Source organism: Fundulus heteroclitus, chromosome 4, assembly GCF_011125445.2.
Source record: "Fundulus heteroclitus isolate FHET01 chromosome 4, MU-UCD_Fhet_4.1, whole genome shotgun sequence".
Classification (NCBI taxonomy): domain Eukaryota; kingdom Metazoa; phylum Chordata; class Actinopteri; order Cyprinodontiformes; family Fundulidae; genus Fundulus; species Fundulus heteroclitus.
The window spans coordinates 15,658,534-15,675,517 of NC_046364.1; the positions used below are offsets into that span (position 1 = coordinate 15,658,534).

Here is a 16,984-nt window from a genome sequence, read left to right on the forward strand (position 1 = left end):
CTTGCTACGCTTTGACAGAAGCTGCTGATTTCCAAGTGGCAAGGAGCACTAAAATTGCCTCCTTGATTTCTTTTTTTTTTTTTTTTCCCTATTTCATCTGCAGTCTAGTTGAAACCGGTTATGATTGCCTCTGCGGTGTGCTTTTTGAGCTATTTCACTTCCATTTGTGCATTTGACAAAAACAGCATCCTGGTGCTTTAAATAAGCGCTGACATGTTAAATTTAGCAACAATGGTGTGATGTCGCGTTTATCCGAAGGAGTCTGTGGTCAGTGACAGACTTACCGGGTTTAATTACATTTTAGTTGTGTTTGCAGGTGTTAATTTATTATGTGGGTCATTTGTTTCCAAAAGCCAGATTTATTTTTGTCACACTGGGGCGTGTTTACAGAATAATCTTCCACTGAATTTGGTGATAATGTCAGTGCTAAGAATAAACTGTTCCCAAAATAAAATGCTATTTTCTTAATTCTCACTGCGCTGTGACCCTCCTCCCCCCTCAGGAGCCTCCACTCTGGACCCAGAAATGTGCGGTCGTTATAAACTCTCAGTGATGGTGAAAGACATGGGAGGGAGGAGCAATGCGTTCTTCACCACCGGCATCGTTACCGTTGAGGTCACCGGGAACACTTGGGCCTCGCCGGACCCCGTGCGACTTCAGGAGAATCTCCCAGGTCCCTACCCCATTCCCATTTCACAGGTGAGACATCGACAGCTGAGCGGCAGCGATTCCAGGGGCTTTACAGAAAAATAATGCAACTCTATATAAAAAAGTTCTAATAAAACGTTAATACACAGCAACGGACGTGTAAGCTTCAAATAAAAAGAAACAAATTATAAAGCACAACATGTAAAGCAAATAAATAGTCAAGATATGATAGAAATGATCTTATTCCACTTTGCCAGACTTTGGTTATGTTCTGGACTGAGATCCTGTAAAAGCTCATCAGATGTTTTGTGATGCTTCCCTGTTGAGTTGCCAGTCATTTAAAACTTTTACCAGTGCCGTCTCAGTGCGGGTTGGCTCGGATACCTGACTGGAATCAATAGCTAAACAAGTAAAGATATATATATTTTTTTACTTGTTTTATTCTCCTACCAAATCCGGAAAGCATATTATCCATTGCGGTATTGTATTATAATCAAAGGATCATGATCAATAGTCAGGATGGAGAGAAAAGGTATCCCCTTGCTAGTTTCTTTTTTAGTACTTCTCAAAACCTGCTAAGTGATCAAATACTAAATTATTCATGCTGGGTGAATGCAATGAATCCTTTCTGGCTGAGTCACTTTAACTTCTATGATCCCTCACACAAGGAGTGTTATTTTAATCCTACTACACAGTGTAAACACTTTAATATTTAACATGCTTTGGGAAACAAAAGCACTTATGGTCTGAGCCATGGTGAAGAATTTATGTTTATTTTCCCACTTAAGATCTCAGATGTTATTTTTGCTTTGCTTGTTGTAGGAAGTATTTTATCAGCCAAGTTAATCTGCAGCTATTTACTTAGGCTGGTTTGCCTGCTGTAGAACTAGGCGGGGGTAGTCTTTGTTCCACACTATTTTACCTGAAGGGGTAATTTCCCATGTTTACAAAAGAAAATAAACGCCGAATTCATCAGAAATGAAGAAAGATTATTAGTTGCTTGTCATTAATAGAACAAAATAACCTTTTTTATGGAAGCTACAGCAAAACAATGGCAATATTATTTTTTTTTTAAACATAGGGAAATTCTTAGATTATAATTCTAATTAGATGAAATATCAGATTTGTATTCTTCCCTTCTTATGCCTCATTAAGTGATTGGTGGATCCTTCATACTTCAGTGAAAATAATAATTATCGTTTTTCTAGAGAGTAAAATTTGTCCAAAAGAAGAACATAGATTCTGTGTAATGGGCTCAGTTTTATCATGCATGAGTTTGATCCTGGTATATATATATATATATATATATATATATATATATATATATATATATATATATATATATATATATATATATATATATATATATATATATATTTATTCCTTGTTACAGAGTTACTCATATTAGCTCTGCTTCTATAAATAACCCAAACACCCTCAGAGGTTTTATAAGACATGAATGGAACAGAAAATATTGGTTGAAAAAAAAAGACTCTAAATTCTTTTCAAATGTTTATGTGTAGAGAGAAAAGATTTTTATTTCCATTCAGCACTGAGAAATGGAAACAAATAGAGAAGAGCAAGACCCATATAAATGTATTCTGCCATTTCTGGACAGACTGTGGCCAAAAGGTAGATGACAAACCTCCCCCTCTTTGTTTTTCTTCCACCTCCCCCACACTCACCCTCAGCTCATCTTTCCCTCCTACTCTAACATCCTCCTCCACCCACAGAAAATGTGTGATTGCACAAGTGGAGGCGCATTTGATCATTTCTGTAGTATTTTCAAATCTTGACTCCGATTTACGATAAAGAATCAAATCTATTCAGGATTTTTTGAATGTAGGGTTGATACCATAAATGATGATTTTTGTTATTTTTTATGTCTTATTTATTTGATGTCCTTAATGCCCCTTGGTGTCTGAGTGAAAATTGGCCTGTGTGGAAACACCTAAATGATCATTGTGACAAATGTCTGAGAAATGAAGCTTATTAACTCGTTGGCTGATCCACCTAAAAAAAATAAAAGAAAAATTAGAAACCAGGGTTCCACCTTCCCTCATCCTGAATCTAAAGCAGAAAGAACAGCAGATCAGGCTGACATGGCGCTTACTCGGGGAAAGCCTCGTTTCGCCTACGTAGCGTGATCGTCTTGCAGCGCTCAGTGGGTGTTGGGACTGACTGCTGTTATGACACATACAGAGATAGTCCTGTTAGAGGGAACACGCTATGCATTCCCACCTCCCTCACTTTCTCGTATAAATGGAGCAGTTATGTCCACACGTCGACTCAGTTGTGACAAATGTTGTGTTTTTCATGCTGACAACGTCCACGTTGTGAAAAGTGCTCCACTCACTTTTCTGCTTTTTGCTGCTCTTGTTCTCCCTTTAAGAATCTCTTATGAGGACAGATGCTGTGGAGATTCCTCAAATTCTCATATGAGATCAAATCAACCCCAAACTGTGAATTTAAATATTAAAGTCCCATGTTTTTTTTTTTTTTTTTTTTTTTTTTTTTGTTTTTGTTTTTTTACAAGTTCTTCTTCTCCAGTGAGTACAAGGAGATTCATTTGAGTCTATTATCTGGTGCATGTTTCTGATTGTCTAAAACTTTGATTAATTATTGCAATCAGCAGAACTACTTGAACTCAATGACAACAATCTATTTAGGTTCAGGAGTGGCTAAGATGCCAAAACACTTCTGGATTATTGTTTAAAGTTCTTAACTGCACAGACTTTCCCGTTTTAGCATCTGAATGCAATATTGCAGATCCGCCGTATTGGCCCACCTTTACTGGAGCATATTTATTGATTTTAAGATATTCATATCATCATAATACAGTTTATTTAGAAGCACATTTCTCAACACTCAGGGTCACCGTGCAAATTCAAAACCAACAAACAGGTGGGGTTTAAGTCAGGTTTGGAACAGGGGAAGAGAGTCAATGTAGTGGATATTTGGCAGGAAAGACTTCCAGAGTTTTGGAGCAGAGCAAGAGAAATCTCTGATGCCTGTACTGCTGGTGTTGCATGTTTTTTAGCTAAGAATGATCAGCAGAGGTGATCTCATATTGTAAAAAATATAAAGAAATGATATATGTAATTGAATTGATGGTCATCTGCTTATAATGCCAGATAAACACAAAATCCTCAGCTGTTGCGCAGTGCGGCTCTATGGGGCCATTCAGCTACCTTATTCCCTTGGTTACAGTGACACAGAGTAGCGTGCTAACACAGTGTTCAATTTTATAAAAGAGAAAAAGAAAATAAATTTTATAAAAGAGAAAAAGAAAAAAGGAATGTTTATTAGATTTATTTATGTATTTGTTTTTGCAAATAACACCATTTAAGAAGTCAGAAAATTTCTAACTTTAAACTAGGACTTTTTGCCTTTAAAAAGCAGATTATCACTCTCACTTCAGAGATGAGTCGATTTACCACATCTATAAAAAATATGGTATTAATTCATAATGTAGTAATTTGAAAAATGGTCAGAAAAAAGGAGCATTACATGATACCTTGCAAACTGGAAAACATGAGGATAGATTTAACCATGATTGCCATTTCAATTTCACCTTCTTGGTCCAACGTTACATAAAGTTGAAACTAAATATTTATATGGACATTATATCAAAAGAAACATAACCTGTTTTTCTCACTGACCGACAATGAATCAGTCTGAATGTGTCCTGTCTTAGGTCAGTTAGGATTTCCTAAATTATATCTATTTGCTAAACACCAGAAAAATGAGTAATCTTTCATAAAGTCCTTCAAATACTGAAGTTTAAAAGATTTGGGAAAGCCAGGTGAGGCAACACCTCAAATATACAGTGCAACATCATGAAAAAAATCAAAAGAAATCAGCCAAGACATCGGGAAGAGAATTGTCTATCTTCACAAGTCTGGTTCTTTCTTAGGGTACAATTTACCCTACGAAATGTGGCACCTGAAGGTGCCACACACAGGTTAGATAGCTGAGGTATGTAGACTTCTGAATTTCAAGAAAACAACCATGAAATGAAAATGATTCTGACATTTAGCAAACACAAATAACCTTGGAAATCACAACTGACCTAAAACAGGAAACATTTAGTCTGATTTAGTATCAGAGAATAAGTAAAAAGCTCTATGTGTATTTTTATACAGTCCATGTATATATCAGCTGTATGTAGAAAATAATATCTATGCTATGAAGTATACACGCTGTTAGGGTTGTTACTTGTAAAGAAATACCCCTCGTGTCATATTCTACTTTGGATCACATCAATGATTAAAGCTTTTCAACAGTTTTCATAGTTCACTGGCCTAAGTATGATGAAACTAAAAGGAGAATCATACAAAATGAAAATAACATGACACTAAACTGAAGCTCTTTTATTTGGAAACATAAAAAAAAAACATAAGACTGCATATTCAAATATATGTATCAATATTTTGTGACCTACAACCTAAACTTTTATAAACCCTCCTGGCAGCAATTGTAACATTTCCTCTGAAAATGTGCCAGAAATACCAGATAAATTACCACTAAGCAAGGCCCTGACATAAGTAACGTTTTTCTGTAACAGTAAGCTGTCCATTTCAAATTAAATGTTTTGAACCCCGTTTTAATTTTTTTAGGTGACCACACTGTAATAAAGCTGTATCTTTTCATCATCTCTCTTTAATCAATATGTCAACTATCTACTATGTAAACTACCATGACCCTTATAGTTAATTTGGAAAACACTTTTTTTTATCTCTAACTAATCGACTGGTTGCTAAATTTAAGCTTTAGGCAAAGCCAAATGCTTATTTCAAAACATCAGCCACCGACTTCTCTCCTCAGTGCTTGTGAGATGCTTCTGTGCAGAAGTACAAGCTGAACCTATAAAAGAAGACTCAGTGTGCTCTGCTAACTCAAATACAGACAAAAGCAAAAACAGATGATCTCATCCATGTTTTTGCGTGCAGCTTTAAATAGAGCAGTCAGTCAGGATTAATCTAATTTCTGCAGAGTTCAGAGGTCTGGAAACACACCATAACACAGTCAGATGTGTGGATTGGGTATGTGTATATAAAAGCACCGAAGATGGGGGGGCTGTTACTGCTCTGACAGTGAGCTGAGGAGATGCATATGCTTCGGGTTTGCATCAGCTGTGCAGCGTCTGGGATCCTCTCCTTGTTGGGTGCCATTTTGATGGCACCCAACAGATCCTTCTGTTTAGCCCTGTAACAGGGGTTGTAAAACAGAGTGGAAATTCCCCTTTAGCCCGCCTCGTTAGTTTTGGCCATGCTCTCTGGTCCCCATCATTTTCAATGCGATTGCTCACTCCTTTGTCAAATAAACAAAGGGCAACCTTAGTATGTTTTATTGCAGAAGCTCTTATAATAAATGTCCCTGCAGCACCCAGACAACAACCTTACAATTAGCTTTATTAGCTTCACTCATTATATATATATATATATATATAGAGAGAGAGAGCTGTCGTCATTAAAATGCTGTTTGCATGAATGTGTTTGCTGAATTCAGGTCAAATGGAGTGGAAGCCAAGCAGAGTACAGTCTGGACGGGGAGTTTCCAGAGATGCTCTTCACCATCAGCAGAGAAGGTGTCATCTATCTCAACGCCCCTCTGGACAGAGAGACGCAAGACCAGGTTTGAAGCATATGTATTTCCACTGGTACTGAATCTCGGTTTAAAGTGTGGAAAGAGTGAAAATAATGAGCTTTATAAATAATGAAAATTGTACTTTTAACCTTAAATCTAATCTTGAAATTCAAACGCATATTACCTTTGACTCCTTTTGTTTAAATGCAGCCCCACAAAATTTGTTATGAGCTTTAGTGATGTTATCTGCAGCTTTCAGTCAAATAGTCCTGATACATAAAACTCGTCCAAAACGAGAGCACCGTGTAACCTTTTCTACTTCTTGTATGAGCAATTTTAGCTGAGGAAACAATCCAACATTTGAATGTCACAGCAGAAGACCCCCCTTTGGCACAAGATTGCAACATGGCAGCGAGTTAATTTCAAATTACGTTCAGTTGCCGAAAGATCTTCATGTGTGCTACGAATACAAATCAAAATCTGCAGTTTACTCTTTGGTTTTGCATTTAAATGAAGCTCATCTGACCCTCAAATGGCTCTGACAGCAGTCAGTTCTGGCACAAATGCTCATGTGGCAAACCTATGACTACTTCATAGATCTGAGACTGCAGAAACTGTACCTGTAGGAAAGTATCCCATCATGTTCTTGTAAAGTTACAATGGACAGGTTAAATAATATAAAAAGTAAGGTTTTTTCTTTACTAATCCCATTAAAATTATCAGGTGTACCTGACTGAAAGTACCTCACTGTAAACATTATGTCATCAAATATCATGTTTCTGTTCTCTCCTCCAGTTCCACATCAGTATAGTAGTTGAGCGTCCGGATGGCAGACAAATTGCCAAACCTGTGGAGTTGCGGGTGATGGTGGGTGACGCCAACGACAACAGACCCACATTTCCTCAGGCCCAGTACCACACCGTGGTGAAGGAACTGGCTGCTCGGGGTAACTGAAAGCTTTTAGATATCTCTGAAGTGGACGCTTACAAAATGTTCTGTTTTTTTGAATTTCCCTTCTCAGCCTTGAACGTAAACCAGAGCTACCTATCTACCCTGCTGATGCATTGTAGGCTAAACCTTAATGTGGATCTATAGAAGAAATTGTATTATGTTTTAAAGCCAAAATGTACACAATAATTTTGCAGAGAAAACAGGCTACGTTAAATATAGAGTGAAAAGTTTGACAGTAAATTCCCTAGTAATAAATTATGTTACAGCAGAAAACAATTTGAAGAATTTTTAACTATAAAATTTTTGCAATTTCAAAAATATTTATATTTATCCATATTTAAACAACCTACGAAAGTATTTAAAGGCAAATAACAAGCCTAGCATAACAACAGGATAGTAGTTTGATATCTTGGACCACTGGTCAAGGACGTTGAGTCATAAAAGAACAAGTTTAACCATCCATCCATTGTCTATACCTGCTTATCCGTGCAGTGTCACAGGGAAAGGTTTAACCTCTGACTTTAAATAATAAATAGTACAGGATCTACATTCAAGGCAATATCTTTCCAGATAGACTGAGGTGTAAGCGTGATCCACAAATCAAATAACTTTTGGGAAGTGGGCAAGGTATAGATGACAACAAAAACTAATTTCAGATCAGAATCAGAGAGCTGCAGTAGCAATTATCTGGGGCTGGCAGCATCAACTGGATTTGCTCAAGGGAGAGAATTATTCTGAGCAGACGAGGTGGGAGCCAACTTTTGATTAGCCACACACTTTTAGGTAATTATGTCCACCCAACCATCGTTTATCTTATGTCATCGGGCTGCCAGTCCAACACGGAGCAACTGCAGGGTAATGCGACCCAAATCCTTTCTTTCTTTCACTGGCAGTGTGAATGGCCCATTTCTGATCTTTTCAACTCCCCCAAAAATTTGTGCCACTTCCGCACGTGGAACTAATTTGGATCTGTATCTGATTTTTTTTCAAAGCGTCCATAGTCTGAACCGTCCTGTCGCATTTCATCACCCGTTTACATCACAGGACCTTCTTACTGCAAGCCAACGTTGCTGTAATGCAGTCCACTCATTCATGTCCCGTCTGTCGTATAATTGTTTTCTGTGCCGCCTTGAATGATAATTGCGATGCAAACAGGTAACAAACAGTTTTTCCCTTTTTTTCACTTCTGATTGAAACGTCTCAGTTTTTGGTTCTAAACATTTATGATGGACAGATATCACTAAATGAGTGTTGTTAAAATGACAAAGTTGATTTCAATTTACAATCAGCTTCAATCCTTTCAGTGGTTAACACTCAACCTGTACATTCTGGCATTCATTGTACAGTAAACTCACAAATTACACCTCACCTCCCCAAAACAAAACAACAACAACCAAAACATGTCCTGCAACAGGGGTCTCGGGCAACAAGGCTCTGCGTTATTTCTGTGTCTTAGTTGAGCCCGATGTGCTTTCAGGAGGAAATTTCATTACCTTCGCCATCATCGCTGCATCAGATTACATTTGATTTATTAATAAATGAACTCTTCTCTGGCCAGAATAAATTAGCGTAGTTATCAGTGGCCCACAGGGGCGGGGTACCTTTTCAGGGCGGGACCTTTTCAGCCCATCACATGGCCAACACATGAACATTTGAGTCAAACGAGCATTTCATACATCTCCTAAATCCTAAAGGCAAATCAGAGTCTCTACTGAATCTCACATGCCTATTTTGGGACAGTGGTAGAAAAACCAAAGAAAATTCAGTCGTGCTGAGATTAAGACCCGGGACCAACACCAGTGTCACCATACCACCTGAGTAGCTAATTGTTTCATTGAACAACAGAAACACTTAAAACACATTTAAGATGACTGTCAAAACCTTAATTTTCAAACTCCTACTTTTTTAAACACATAGGAGATGTAATGCGGGAGTATAATTCAGTTGTCCTTTCAAACAAAATCCTAAATCCTAAGCATTTAAAATGTGCCAGCTTTGTCGGATCATACTGGAGTTGGAATTTTGTAATCTTTGTAAATAATGAACTGAAGAGTTTTTAAAAACAACATGAAGAATTACAATTACTCAGTGTCCATTTTGGTCTATATTTGGAATGCTTAACAGCCTCAGGGGAAAAAATATATATATATTGGTAAAGTGCTGTTACAGACTAGTGTTAAAAGTACATTGAGTGCCAGGTAGCTTTTGTGAAAGGGTTGTGGGATATTTGCCAAGACCCTGGGAAAACACCCTCACTCTTCTCCAGGATCATAAAAAGCACCCTGTGTGTCGTGACAAATGTAGTACCAGCATAAAAGCCATTTTGTTGATGCTTTTAAAATGATTTGATTCTGGGAAATGAATTAGATGGGACAATCTGTTAATCTAAAGGGAATCACTGAGTGAGTTATAAAAGAGAAGTTTATTGTTTTACCCTCGTTCTCAGTGGCGGCTGGTGATAACATGTTTTTTGGAGGGGTGCACTAGAGGTCAGAGATTGTAAAACAAAAATAAAACTCTGTTCGAACATAAATCCATCTACTGTCAGTTGTCTGCTGCTGGATTTTTAAATCAAGTCGGTCTGCTTTTTTTTTTTTTTTTTTTTACCAGTGAAAGCATTGTGAAGTTCTTATTTTGTAAATAAATGATCAAATGTTCTTGCTCTATGTAATTCTCTCCTATTTTCCTATTGCTGTTTATGTCTGATTCCTACACTTGCATCCAAATGTTTAAGTGATATTTGCGTTAATGCGTCTAAACTACCAGGGATGTGACTTAGAGTGATGAGTATCATAAATTAATCTGATTGGATGAAGGATTGCACAAAAAGTGTTGATTGGCCATGGGTACAGAGGGCTCTGCCCAGAGGAAAGTATTTAAGTAACCAATTAGACACCAGCATGAAGTCACATGGAAGACAGAAGGTAACAAAAACATATGGACACACATTTGTCCTGCATCCCACGGCATTGAAACACACACACACAAAAAAATCTAATTTAAGACTCAATTTATGGCAGAACAGATGTGATAATTACTTTAAATTACATAATTTGTGTTTACTGTGTCTATGCTTTTTTCCCTTGAAATTCTCATGGTGGCGGTGGCTGAGCGCCCCCTATTGGCAAGCTGCCGCCGCTCATTCCATTATTGTCATGTTGTGGAGTCTGCACCATATTACAGAAAATTAAATATTGTACGGTTATGTTGATTGATCCTCAGGTTTTGCATAAGCTTTCCGTACAAATATTAGGATAATTACAAACTTACAAAAATGCCTGAACTTTTAAAATTAAAATTGTATGGTTAGAAGCTCTGATGCGTCAGGATGCACTTTTATTGTACCTTCCACCTGTATTTCTCCAGGGACCGAAATCCTGACAGTGCAGGCAGCCGACAACGATGATCCCAAAACGGACAATGTGCGGATCTTCTACCGATTGGTCGGGCAAATTCCAGAGAGTCCTCGTGCCCTGTTCAGAGTGGACCGCGACTCAGGTGTCATTTCTGTCCAGGCAGACAGCATGGAGGGCACAGCACCTCAATACACCCTTACCATCACTGCTGAGGATGCCAAAGGTGAATATAAGGGACTACCTTTCCTAAAGGGGCAGTGTGTAACTAATGTGGTTTTTAATTAGAAAAAATCCAGTATTGCTTTTATAAATACACATGTTGACAAAGTTAAATAACCTCACAAAAAGGAAATTGTTCTCATAGCTTAAAATGAGTAGTTTATAAATACATTGGTGAGAGTGCACCCACTGGGAGGCGCCATGTTGCGTCGCCATTTCTGATTTCAGTAGCCGAAAGGGGACAAACTTGTCAGCAATACGTGTTTTCCGTATCGGCCATTTATATGAAGACGTCCTGTTGGTGGAGGAGTAGAAAACAAGCAAAGACAACCGTAGATCATTCTATTTAACCTTTTCTGTTGAAACGGAGGACCACCCCTCTGCTCTGCCCAGCGAGATGGAAGAGAAAGTAAGCTAGAAAGGAAAATGAAGTAATAACCGGGAGAAAACGAGAGTGTACATTGGCGTAGCTTTTATTATCAGGTGGAGTGGAGACAATTCATGAGGGAGCGGGGATTAAAATTGGATTTGGAGGTTGCAGGCTTTCTGCTGGACAGGTAAGTTTATTCAGTGTAACAGTGAAGTTTATTTTGAAAAACGTGAGTCACAGAATTTACAAGCGTCTTTAGAAAAAAACACAAGCCTAGGGTTGGTTATATTAAGCGGACTTGGCAGCAGTGCCAAAAACTATTTCACATGATGACTGTAGCTATTAGCAGTAGCTTGGTACCAAATGCATGGAGTACATAGTTGTTGACATTGTCACATTTATGAAACTCCACGGCTTATGTAATAGTTGTTACACACTTAACTTGTTCATTTATAATTTATTTAGCAAAAAACTACATGTCTAAACACACTGTCTTAAACACTGAGGCTTTAGAGGAACTATGGCTGATTCTGCACAAATTCGAACCATGAGTGAGGAGAACAGCTTAGTTTGAACTGAAAGCTCTGCCCCGAGCTGTTTTCTCCTCATGAGAAACCCTCCTCCTCTTCCTCCTGGCCTCCTCTCAGTCAACATGTACAAGACTAAACACACGCCTCAAGTTCGTGCACAATCCTCTGGAGGAAAAACAGTCTTGATCAAGAGACTTTTCTTTGTTTTCTTTGACATAAATGGCTATGTCTTGGGTAAATATCCCTCATTGTGTCATTAGTAGAGAAAAGTAAGCCTGGGTTGTCCCCAGTTTGCTTATTATTCCTGCAAAAAAAGCCTGGACTAGCTTGATTATGCAATCAATTAGTCCATTGTTGTTACCAAATGACTTCTGTCATTGCATTACGTAAAAAGCATTTATCCTAACCAGACAAAAACAAATTTAAGTAAAGAGTCTTTAAGTTTGGTGTTACCAGATCACACATTTTAAACATCTATATATATACATTATTATTATATTATATATATATACATACATTATTATTATTATTATTATTATTATTATTATTATTATTATTATTATTATTATTATTATTATTATTATTATTACTGATAGATCTTCTTTACATTCAGTTAGCCAGGTCACCATTTCTTTCTTCTTATTTTATTATTTATTATTTATAAGAAACAACAGTGAAGAAACAATTTGTGACCTTATGAAGCAATACCTGTGTCCAAGTCTCATTTCCCTCCTTTGTTCATTTTAGAACAAACCTTTGTAGATATTGGTCATGTAACAATATTGATAAATTGGCCAAAACTCTTTAAGAATAGTTTAATCCGTCATACAGCTTTATTTTAAATGTATTAACAATTAGGAAGACATTTTATGATGGTCAATTCATCTTGAGCTGTTAACTGTTTTACGTGTGAGAGAAGTGACTGAAACGTTGGTGGAAAATGCTATTGCTCCTACCATCAACACAATAAAAATATGGCATACAGAGTATATAAACTGTGTAAGCCATTACCTCAGTAGTTTTGTAAATACATTGGGGTCAAAGGGATGTATAGATACAGCCTCTGGGGTAACAGATGATGCGATCTCTGTGACTCATGAACTCAGGGTGTGATGGAAGCAAGAAGACGTACTTGCTGTTCTTTCAGCATATTTCATTTGTGTGAATGGCTGACCCTGAGTCACTAACAGAAGCTGTGATCATGTCCCTGGCAGGTCTAAACAGTTCCTGCACCGTGGTTGTGACGGTACAGGATGAAAACAACAACCCACCAGTCTTCTCCCAGCATGAGGTATGACAGTGCACTGAACACACACACTTACACTAAGATTTATGTTTTCTTACACCACATACACCGATATTAAGACATAGTCCTGTTCTTTCTGTAGGCTTCTTGAACAATAACCTTAAAAAAAGTGGCAGGGTAAACATTGTCATGACTAAGCGGCTGCAGGACAGTGGCCTGTGAAAGTGCTCTGAATGCATGTAACAGATCAAATTGTCCTGGCAGGCAACACGCTGTGGGCCTTCTTAAGCCTATAGTTACTTGTTCCCTAAGTACACAATGTTTTCAGAGTTTATTTAAATCAACATTTCTGCTGATTCCTGTTTCAACAGGTAATTTTTTTAGCTAAATCATTCAAATGAACAATGCCACTTCTTTAAAATTCCATTCAACACATCTATTCACATTTTGAACTGGAGCAAGCTGTGTTTATTGCTGAAGTCCAAGACCCAACAGTGGTTTCCCCCTTCTTTTTTTTTGCTGCTTAAGAAAAGTCTGCAACAAAAAATCTATTTATTTATACCCACTAATAGCACTATGGTAGAGCACACGACTGAACAGCCATGCTGGTTGGGAAATAAGTGGGAGTGCAGTCACGCTGTGATAATTGAGGGCTGGATCTCTGTCAGACCAAAGTGACATTAAAAGACTACAGGTTGTTATGAGGTGTGAAGAAATGTTTTTCAGGCGCACTGACTGCAAATCTACAATATATCACCTTGAAATTTTGAAAAATTACAAATTACCAATGCACAACTTATATCATCCCATGACACTTTACTAGACAACCAGGTCCAATCACATTGAGTTAGATTGAATCCATTTTAATTGAAAATTGGCTAAATTTTCATTACAAAATTGTCTACTCATATAGTCATATTCATATTCATACATTTTCTGTTAAATCCTAACCAAATCCAATATGGTACAGTCAGATTCAGTATAGGATTTATCATCACTTTGTTAAAGGTATACTATGCAACCGGGGTTGATTTTCCAGCGAGGCTCCCCCAAGAGGGCGAAAGTAAAAGTGCACTGTCGTAAAGATGCTCAGCTGTTCTGGTTCCTCCGTCAAGCCAGGCGCGGTTGTTTTGAGCTTAGCAGACAGGCGAACGCAACGAAAAGTGGAAAAAACGGCAGTACAAACAATGAATAACACAGTGAAGGTATGAACATCAAGCTTCTTGCAGCGCTATCTTGGCGAGGCGGTCGCCGCCGCCTCGCCAAGCCGCGACCGCCGCCGCCTCGCCAGTTTTATTATTATTATTATTTTATTTTTTTTATGTTGGCGAGACGCTACCGCCACCGCCTCGCCAAGCCGCAGCCGCCGCGGTAGCGTCTCGCCAACATAAAAAAAAGATAATAATAATAATAATAATAATAATAATAATAATAATAATAAAACTCAATATGCTTGCATGTTTATTTGACCGGCTGAGCGGAGCGGAGCGGGGGGGGGAAACAAACTTTGCACCGCTGACCGGCTGAGCGGAGCGGCGCGCATATCGAGTTAGTTTTATTTTTTTATTATTATTTTTTTGGAATGTCGGCGAGGCGGTAGCGTGAGGGAAACCCTACAATGTTACTTACAATCGCATCAGCAGAAACGCGAGGTCCGCGTCAGCCTTGCAGACTTCTATGTTCACCCGTGTACGACTCCTCTCTCTGTCCAGAGCCCTTTTCCTCTTTCTTGCCTGCTCCAACATGGGCTTTCGCTGTTTTCTCGCTGGTTCCACCATGATAACTGCACAAATATCGCCACTGCGCTACCAACGAGCACACCTTTCACTGCGGGCGTGTAGCAGTTCTCGCCGTAAAGCAAGACCGACTCTCATGATGCACACGAGACTACTGAGCCTGTGACTGCGGGCCGACTGCTCCTGCATTGCAAGTGCGGTATTTCCCCCACAGACCACCAGGGCGGCCGAGAAAACCTTAGTTCAACCTGAAATGACTCATTTAATCATCCAAAACGGTATGGAACATATTAATTAACTGAAAAATGTTGCATAGTATGCCTTTAATAGTTGTCTGTCTATGGAAGCCCAGCCAACTGCATCATGTCTTTGACTTTGCAGCCACCCTTAAAACTGAGCCAGAATGTGGTGACAGTGGAATGACCCTCTCTAAGCATGTAAAAACTTAAATCAGAACCAGACATTGAGTGAGTGGTTATCTGTGAGGATTAAAAGGGCATGAAGAACACAATAAAACTGGTCTAGCCTTTTATGGTAAATAAAAACAAACATGTGGTAATAATTGCATCAGAAGCTCTATCAACTGTCTGGTCTAGGAAAGAAACAGCAGAACATAAAATCCCTTTCCATGAAAGGAATGAAAAATGGAGGAAAACCTAAGTTAGTAATTGGAAATAATGCATAAATGTAAAACATCAGAGAGAAGAAAACAGAGAAAAACTCATCCTTAATGTCCAGACTACAGAGAAAGATACTTCCTCATAGCACGATCAGTAAAGCAAATCTCACATGATTATAAATACCATTGAGAACTGTCAAAAGTTTATACCAAAGCTGGATTTGAGATGACACGGCTAAAATTACTCTTTCTGCAGCCAGTAATTTTGAAAATAACACATTCTGTTGAAATCAAGCCAAAAAATAAATAAATGGCCAGTAGAACAAAAGTACTGGCTGTATGATTTAGAACAAAAAGTAAAGATATTTGTGTTTGATTATTTATTTTTGGTAACAATGCCTCACCCATTCATTTGGCTTCCGTTTATCCAAGATCCAGGGGTGAGGGGTAACAGGTCCATGAGGGAATCCCAGACATCCCTCCCCCCAATGACATCCTCTACTTCATTCTGGGGGATTCCAGAGTGTTTCCAGGGCATACGGGATATATAATCCCTCCAACAAGTTCCCAGTGGGACGCGCCCAAAACACCCCCAAGGGGAGGCCCTCCAGGGGTCATCCGGACCAGATATCCAAGCTACCTTAACTGACTCCTTTTGATGCAGAGAAGCAGCCGCTCGACTTTAAGCTCCCTCAGGATGACAGAGCTCCTCACCCTGTCTGTGATTCTGAGTTCAGCCACCCTCCAGAGAAAGCCCATTTCAGCCATTTTAATCAGGTATCTGGCGTTTTTGTTCATGGTCCATACATCATGGCCATAGGTGAGGGTCGGAACATAGGCAGATTGGTAAGTAAAGAGCTTCGCTTTTTGGCATAGCGCTTTCTTTGCCATAATTGATCAGCACAGTGCCTGCATTACTTGAGATAAAGCCCCGATCCACCTGTCCATTTCCAATCCCAACTGAGCATCACTTTTGATCAAAAGACCAAGATACTCAAACTCTTCTGCTTGAGGCAGAAATCTACCCCCAACCTAGACTGGGAAGTCCACCTTTTTTCAGCTGAGACCCAAACCTAGCACCGCAGGTCTGTTGATATGATTACAAAATTTATCATCAACCTCTGGTTGGCTTGGTACCAACTACACTTATGTACGCTTTAACATGGTGTCTATTATACACATTGCGTGCCTTATAAAGAAGTCAAAAAATAAAATACTGCTCAGATTCAGAGCAGGGACGCCATTTTTCTTGATCACAACCCTCCAGATAGTGCCATAGTTACCCACATGGGAATTGAAGTCCCTCTGGAGCACCACTAAATCCCAGGATGGTACTCCTTCCATGGCACCATTCAGGGACTCTCCAGGACCAGGAGTTGGGTCCCAAAGCCCATGTTGTGCACATGGGTAAGTCCAACTATTTCTTGCTGGCCTTACATGAATGCACTTCTAGTTTAGACATCACAGTCTTGTAGACTGCTGAGGGGGCCAGTCAGGTAGTGACACAGTGTACCGTACTGCTCTGAATATCCAGTGAGCGGAGCGGCTTCGTTGCTAAGCAAAGACGTACTTACACATTTTGACAGATTTTGAGCGCATTGTACCACATAAAATCGGTCAGTAAGCACAAGTATGGTAATCATCTATTTAAGGCGTAGCAGATTCTAAGGCGCACCATGAATTTATGAGGATATTTAGAGATTTTAAGTGAGCCTTATTG

The 16,984-nt window shown here is 38.8% G+C and overlaps 1 protein-coding gene across 2 annotated transcripts in view; it reads left to right on the plus strand.

The window, feature by feature from the left end:
• Nucleotides 1-16,984, plus strand: part of cdh16 (cadherin 16, KSP-cadherin) — a 35,988-nt gene that overhangs the window by 5,911 nt on the left and 13,093 nt on the right. For both annotated transcript variants that reach the window (XM_012850801.3, XM_036136155.1), the window contains 5 exons: nucleotides 503-699; nucleotides 6,160-6,285; nucleotides 7,033-7,183; nucleotides 10,555-10,767; nucleotides 12,878-12,954. In XM_012850801.3, the coding sequence (XP_012706255.2) occupies nucleotides 503-699; nucleotides 6,160-6,285; nucleotides 7,033-7,183; nucleotides 10,555-10,767; nucleotides 12,878-12,954 (764 nt within the window). The remainder of the gene's footprint in view (nucleotides 1-502; nucleotides 700-6,159; nucleotides 6,286-7,032; nucleotides 7,184-10,554; nucleotides 10,768-12,877; nucleotides 12,955-16,984) is intronic.